Below are 7,700 nucleotides of genomic sequence, written 5' to 3'. Positions count from 1 at the left end.
AAAATGGGAAAGAGCTGTTGTGCGACTGTACAGATTCAGCAAGAATTTGGCGCTATCTTTTTACAGACTGCTGAAGGCTCAGGGGAAAAAAATTATGACTGTGTGCTGAAATTTGAGATTTTATCCTCTAAATGTGTGATTTGAGCTTCAGTTAGCTGGACTACACATATACTATTGGTAATTTGGTAGGATTGCTGTTAAGTGCAACAATGTTTTATTTACGGTTTGGCCATATTCCCATGGCTATGTTAATAAATGCAGCCATGTTGCAGAATGTTTTACCACTCAGTTCGACTAAAAGCGGCATGCTCCAGTGGGAATGTGATGTCAGTGCATATCGTCTATTGGTAGTGATGATTTTGTGACATAACCATTTAAGAATTTTTACGAGTTGACGAGGATAACAGATTGTTCCTCTCACCATGGCAGAAGGTTGTCTCCTCCACAAATCCTCAGGGGACAGTGGAAGGGGTTAATAGTAGGGGGCGAAAGAGCGCCGCCAGTGGCAGAACTCATCACCTGCTGACTGGACTCACAGCTCAACTCACTGAGCTCACAGAAATAGGCTGGAACTCTGAGAGACTGCAGCACAGAAAAGCGCTTGGTTAGCCACGAGCTTTAGTAAATAATCAATAAGTAAGAGAACACTCAGCAGATGCCCGAGATAACGTCTGTTACCTGAAGTCGGGGGAGAGTGCTGAGCCATGAATCATGGAGAGGGATCGCTGGCCTGAATCCTGTTACACATACACACAGTCACTTTGTGAATGGTCTCTCTGCTAAGGGGTCTGCTGTATTGCATTGTTTAGTGCTGTATTGGAAGTTTGCGCCCATTCAAAAAGATCATAAAGACCTGATTCATAGATAAACAATGGGAATCATAGGAGGGGCTCCTGTGCTTCCTTCCCTCTATTGAAAGCACTGAATGCTGTGCCTGTTCAAACACACCATTCAAAAACATGCAGCCTCTCTCACACAAACAAACAGTTTTGTGCTTCACACACACCAATCACTAGGTCCGGTTTGGGACCCTGCAGCATGTGATAGGCTCTTTTGTATGCTTTAATTCGGATACTCTTCTTGTCCACTTTGTCTTCTGAACTTACAGGAGGATTCACCAGAGACACACGAACACTCTAGGGGAAGAAAGGAGGGAGAAGGGAGGGGGAGGGGAGAGAGAGAGAGAGAAAGAAATGGCCATTTTCAAGAATGACACATTGGTTGTTTTTCCAGTAATGCGGCAAAGCCAATTTTGCATCGGTTAAAAAGAAGCTCTTTGTCATCACAGTGGAGTGTGATATGTGATACATGTGACCATTTCAACTTACTAACCTTTTTTTGTAAAAAGAGCTGGTGTTCATCACTTTCAAGTGGCAGCCTTTCTCCAACAAAAGACATTTCAAAGGTCATGTGAGGAAGAAGCACAGACAGCTCCTAGCCATGAAGATAAAAAGCAACTGAATCAGCCAAAGCACTGCCTTTGTTTAGACCTACTGTCACTTCACCACAACCGCCCCACTTCTCTTCGACAAACAGGCTAACCGCTAACCATCTGCAAAAGTCAGAATGACGGGCAGAGGTGTTATAATCATACAGAGAAAAAGGTAGACGTCTGTCTGTCTCACCCACAAGCTCATGAGCGTGTGAAACTCTCTGTAGGACTCGATGATGTGGATCTTCAGAGACTGCTTCTTTAGAATGTTTAGCTCTGGAACTAAAGGGTACAGGGGTCACTTTGGTCTGTTCAAATGCTCACATTTTAACTAAGGGACTGTTAAACGCAGAATGCTCCTACCCTACAAACACCAAGCAAAACCTAGGCGCTTGGTAGGTGCATTGTACCAGCGTGTGTTTGTTGGGAGACACTCCATTCACACTGGTTCATTTGGATTATCTATGCTTTTACTGAAACACTCGTACCAAAAACAGAATGTTGTTGTTTGTTGGGGTGGTGTGCTCTTTAGGATCCATGAGTGACTACTCTTTTGCAGAAAGGCCTAAAACACCCATTTATTTACACAGATTTTTACTCACAGTCATGTGGCACTAGAGAGGTAATGATGTAGTATATGGATAATGTTGAGCTGAGAAGAGGAGCCACGGGTGATGCCAGTTTCAGACCTCTCCAACTGAAGTATTGACTCCAAGAAACTAAAGAAGGGTAATTATTATGTAGATATAAAACTACATAAAAATGAATAATTCGTCACAAGTCTCTGTAAATCTATACAAGCACAATGTTGTCTAAATGGTCATTTTGTGTCAGTCCCCCACCTAAAGGGCACCTGAGTGAAGGAGAACTGTGAGGCGTGTGACTGAGCAAGATGTCAGCTTCCTCCTTCAGATGGCCATACGGTTCCAAGTGACCTTGGAAAAAACACAGTTAAAACAATGAGACAAACCAACAAGATATGTGTCTTCCATCAAGCTACAGCTACCCTTGGCTTTAAAGTGTGCACACCTGATAACATGAGGCCTTTGGACTGTTCCATTTCTGAACGAAGCTCAAAACAAGAAGAGCGCACAAGATGGCTCCAGTGCAGCCAGTAGCCACTGTCCAACTTGTTCTTAAACAAGAAATGATCCAAGTCGAAGTTTTCAGCTGTTGTTTCTTGCAAACAATTAAAGAAGGCAACAGTTATTCATCAGTTATTAATCATGTTGGTCTGATTCACCCAAGGCTCTTTCTATTCAGCTCTTTGTGAGAAGAGCAGCTACAGTAACACTAAAATTAGTGGTAACACACCAGAAAGACTGTGTGTGTGTGTGTGTGTGTGGGGCGCCCCCTACCACTGGCATAGGCAAAGGGCAAGTCGGCTAGCTGGGCTTTGTGACTCATGCAGAAGGCCAGTCTCTCACAGCAGTGATGGCGGCTGAAATCCAGTGAAGGCCAAGACAAGGTTGTTGGAAGGCATCCATCAGAACAGAACAAGGCCGCCTTACAGCCAGGACTACCGGACAGGAAAGACAGATATAAAGAGAAAGCCACAAGAGAGTGACAGCAAATACAAAAGGGAAGGGTTGAAGGAAAAAGAACAAAAACAACTGCTCTGTAAACAGTCTTGGAGCTAGCAACAGTATGAGCACTATTGGCCAAATTAAACATTTTGTTTAACTTAATTGATACGTAGAAAACACCACTGTAGCTATTCTAACATAAAACATCTGAAGTAGCCTGCGATTTCAAAGTGCAGAAAGTTGGCAGTTCAGAGGAACTACAGAGGTCAAAACTATGGAGGTCATGCAAATGAAAACCTCTATGTGACTGTCAAGACCCTGCATAAAGTCAGGAATAGGGTATCATAGTTTTGCTTACACAAACACAAACAACCTTCCTGGAGGAGTCATACAAAAGGAACCTTACCTGCAACCTCAACACAGAACTCAACAATTGAGGCCAAATCTATGAAGTTAAAAGGGACAGAACAACTGACTCACTGTAATGCTCTGCAGGGGCCCACCTTCTAACCTTCTGTTTCAACAAGTTCACATTCAATCCAAAGCATAATTATGCCACTTTTGCTGTGTGTGTGCATGCACATGCATTTTTTGGCATAAGCCACATAAACAACTTTTTTATAAGGTTTGGAATGTTGCCCCCAGGCTCATGGCTTTGGCACATACCATTCTCTCTTAAATTTATTTACTCGTTATTTGGAACTCTGACACCACAGCAGACATCCGTTTTATTCATCTCTCTCTAACCTTTACCTCTTTTCTTCTCTTCTTTAGTAAATCTATCCCCTATCCCTCTCCCTCTCTGCCTTACCATGGTTTTAGTTGGCTGGGGAAAGTGTGTTTCTTACAAGCGTGACAGTAGTATATAGGGGGCCAGCGCATTGAAAATTCTTTAATGCACGGCGCCCCTGTCTCCCTGTCTACATCAATGGGCACCCAGCCACCCACTGCCTCTGGCCTCAGCGTCACCTTCAGCCGAGACAGAGACTTCTCTCTCTGGCTCAGTAACCTAGCAGTGAAGGGAAGGTTTGGATGGGAAGACAAAATGAGAGAGTCAAATGAGTACATAAAATTAATTTTAATAAGGCATAAAAATAAAAACTTTATTTGCCTCAAAATAGTGTGAATAATCTTAATATCAAAAAATCTATATACATTAAGAGTCAAAACACTCAACTTTGTGTTGTCACACAAAAGCCAGTTGCACTATTTGAATCTGTCAGTTCTTCATCTTGTTCATGATGAAGAAAATCTCTGACTTCCAAGAACGTCAAGATGTTAAGCTATTTTATTAATGTGGAAATTACGTATGCATTTGAATCAAGTATATAAACACATAATTTCTCCCCAGTGCAGTGCAAGTTTCACCTATGCAGCCTCTTATCGCTAACTCTCAACGTCCGTGGTCGACGCGGCAGCCCCCCACTCAGCGGCACCTCCATTGAGTAACGGAGCAATTCCAGCATCCTCCGTGCAGTGGCCTCAGCACCCTCAGCATCGCCACCCGCTGCGTCCCCATCGTCCAGAGAACTGGACCAGCCCTGCGGCAACATATCAAAGCCCAGTGGCAAACCGGAAGAGTCCGTCAGCAGCAGCACACTCTCTCCATCTTCGTACACTGCAGGAACAGACAGAGACAATACACATGGAAAAAAACACATCAATATGTCTGTCTGGGACTGAGCAAATAGGTCAATCATCACTGAAATTGTGTTTGTATTAGTAAAGGTCAGGTGCAGAATGTCGGTGTGTGTGTGTTTGTATTTAACTTTTTATTTGCTGGGACATTTAGCTAGTCCCCTGAAGACCAGGAGAGACTTTTTAATTAAATCGGTTTAATTTGAAAAGAGTAAAAAGAGTTAATAATGCAGACATTTTTAAACTCCTTTACCAAAAGGGGAATTTCATAGCTTTAATGTACGGCACGTAAACAAAGTCACTGATCATCTACAGAGTTTCAGGTATATAAAAGCCCCCCTGTAAAATGAGACGTTGGTTTACATGAATTTACCTTGAAACTGAGATTCACTGAGCACTCACCGAGCTCTGACGCATCAGCGTTGAGTCGCGCTCGGGCAGCAGGGGGCGCTGCGGCACAGTCCAGGAGGTGTAGGATCCAGTGTGCGCATGTGCGGTCCACAGGCAGCCGGACTCTGCCCTCCCTCCCCACGCGTTTCTTCGGAGAGGAGCGCGAGACGTCGTATTGCTTGTGCCAGTCCGCCATGGCGCGCGAGAGCAGCAGGAGCCGGTCTCTGTATCCGGAGTCAAACTCCATCTGCAGGAGCTAGATGATCAACAAGCATGAGCTCCCAGCTCTCCTAACTCTGCACAGACTGGACGAGTCCTACTGCTGATAATGCGGCAGCAACCTTTAATTCCTTCCTATTAAAATATGCTCCAGTCATCAATCCCTAAAGTCATCTGTGCCACGACACCTCAAACACTACTAAAGATACTTAGCTACATACTTTAAAAAAGTGGTTCTTAAATATTTAAGACGAAGAATCTTTTATAATGATTATAGTACAAAAAAAATGTTATATTAGCTGACGCTATTCGACTCATTTGGTATAAAATAGTTTACGGTCGTATCGTATTCAAAGTAAGGGAAGCTCCGGTGAAGCGGGCGCGCCGGGCGCTCGTGAGGCTGTCAGATCAGGTCTTAGCCTAAGAGCTAACCTAGCTAGCGCTAGCGCTACCAGCCGCGTCCATTTCACTATTTAACTTTTCTCTGGGTAATCATGCTCTGGTGTTGGTTTTCCCTCCAGATAAGGGTAGCTTGCTAGCTAAGAGCACACGTATGACCGTTGGACGGATGGATGTTTTAAATGTAGCGCCTTCAGCCACGGCCGCAGATCCTGCTCTTTGGAAGGCGGTACACGGCGAGCTAACATCAGCTAGCTGCACGGTCCGCCACAACACTGCGGTCGTTTGTAGCGAAGACTGTTGTTCAAGCGAAAGCATCTTCTTCATCTATCTAATTATTGCGGCACATTAACTGAGGATGTTACACATTGTATGGTTGTTAGCGCTGTGGTTGAAATCTAGATACATCGACTGATTGGTCGCATAAGAACCGCTGTCGGACCGGAAGTTCTAGCTAGCAAACTAAAACATAAGCAAAAAAACAACATAAAATAAAATAAATAAATATAAATAAATAAAAATATATAAAACAAACAAGCAAAAAACAACAAAATAAATAAATATAAATAAATAAAAATATATAAAACAAACAAAAAACCAACATAAAATAAATAAATAAAAATAAATAAAAAATATATAAAACAAACAAGCAAAAAACAACAAAATAAATAAATAAAAATAAATAAAAATATATAAAACAAACAAGCAAAAAACAACAAAATAAATAAATTAAATTACAAATATAAAACAAACATAAGCAAAAAACAACATAAAATAAATAAATATAAATAAATAAAAATATACAACAAACATAAGCAAAAAACATAAAATAAATAAATATAAATAAATAAAATTAAAAATATAAAACAAACATAAGCAAAAAACAACATAAAATAAATAAATAAAAATTTAAAATATAGCTAAAACAAAATAAAATAAATATAAATAAATTAAATTAAAAATATAAAACAAACATAAGCAAAAAACAACAAAATAAATAAATAAAATTAAAAATATAAAACAAACAAGCAAAAAACATAAAATAAATAAATATAAATAAATAAAAATATATAAGAAACATAAGCAAAAAACAACATAAAATAAATAAATAAAAATTTTAAATATAGCTAAAACAAACATAAGCAAAAAACAACATAAAATAAATATAAATAAATTAAATTAAAAATATAAAACATAAACATAAGCAAAAAACAACATAAAATAAAATAAATAAATATAAATAAATAAAAATTAAAAATATGAAACATAAACATAAGCAAAGATGCCCCTCGCCTCGTTTAATGGAAAAGTAGGGTGAACAGCCTACTCATAGCTAGCTTAGCTAGAGTTAGCTAACTCTGTTAAGATCATTTCTAAATGCAATAGCTATCTTAATACAGGTAAACTCTTTTGCTGTAAGGAGATTTAGCTGGCTAATTGAACCCATTTCTAGATTTGTCTTGTTTCAGACATCGGTAAACAGTTTTCCTACCGTGGCAGATATTTATATAAAGCTTTATTTCGTGGAACAAACTAAACTAACTTGTCTGTCAGTGCAATAAAGTAACTTTACTTGATAAAACGACTTTATAAAATAGGTCATTCTATTCTTCCAACAATGAAGCATCTCTGATTAACGACAGGCAATGAAGATAGGTGAGATAACGCTCCTCCTTTGAGACAGTATGAGGGCAAAAGAGGCTGAAAACCCACCTTCCTGATGGTTGTAGTGCTGAGTTCAGTGAAAGGTGGTCTTCCTCGGTCAGGTTTTTAAGAATTTAAGAGTAAATAAACTTGTTTAATTATAAAAGCAGCGCGTGTCGATGACGAGGCGCGTGACGTAAAACGCACAGCTGCTTCTGCACGTTTGCGTTACGACCACGTGACACAGGCTGCTGTAGGAGACAGTGGCAGCTATACTTCACCAAACAGTATGAGCTCGAGCTGAAATAGACTAGACAACTCAAACTGATCATTCTTTGATGTGAGTAGTTTCAAACCAAGTGTCTTGATTAAGATTGCTCAATTTTCATCATGTGTAATTTAGTCTTTTACAAACCTACCTAAACTTCAAATGTGGAGGGCAGTGGTAAGAG

The 7,700-nt window shown here is 40.1% G+C and overlaps 1 protein-coding gene across 1 annotated transcript in view; it reads right to left on the bottom strand.

Moving 5' to 3' along the window:
- Positions 1–5,307, bottom strand: part of LOC140561562 (zinc finger MYND domain-containing protein 15-like) — a 6,630-nt gene extending 1,323 nt beyond the window's left edge. Inside the window, exons 1-12 of the mRNA XM_072686776.1 lie at positions 4,999–5,307; positions 4,327–4,576; positions 3,770–3,967; positions 2,791–2,951; positions 2,462–2,611; positions 2,275–2,367; positions 2,035–2,151; positions 1,626–1,714; positions 1,333–1,434; positions 1,007–1,136; positions 679–737; positions 422–582 (exon numbers count right to left, since the gene is read on the bottom strand). Coding sequence (XP_072542877.1) covers positions 422–582; positions 679–737; positions 1,007–1,136; positions 1,333–1,434; positions 1,626–1,714; positions 2,035–2,151; positions 2,275–2,367; positions 2,462–2,611; positions 2,791–2,951; positions 3,770–3,967; positions 4,327–4,576; positions 4,999–5,233 — 1,745 coding nt within the window. The 5' untranslated portion in view covers positions 5,234–5,307. The remainder of the gene's footprint in view (positions 1–421; positions 583–678; positions 738–1,006; positions 1,137–1,332; positions 1,435–1,625; positions 1,715–2,034; positions 2,152–2,274; positions 2,368–2,461; positions 2,612–2,790; positions 2,952–3,769; positions 3,968–4,326; positions 4,577–4,998) is intronic.
- Positions 5,308–7,700: the final 2,393 nt, after the last annotated feature.

The sequence above is a fragment of the Salminus brasiliensis genome, chromosome 9, assembly GCF_030463535.1.
Source record: "Salminus brasiliensis chromosome 9, fSalBra1.hap2, whole genome shotgun sequence".
In the NCBI taxonomy this organism is placed as follows: Eukaryota; Metazoa; Chordata; class Actinopteri; order Characiformes; family Bryconidae; genus Salminus; species Salminus brasiliensis.
Note: the sequence above shows the minus strand (reverse complement) of the source record. Positions and strands in the feature narration are given on the sequence as shown.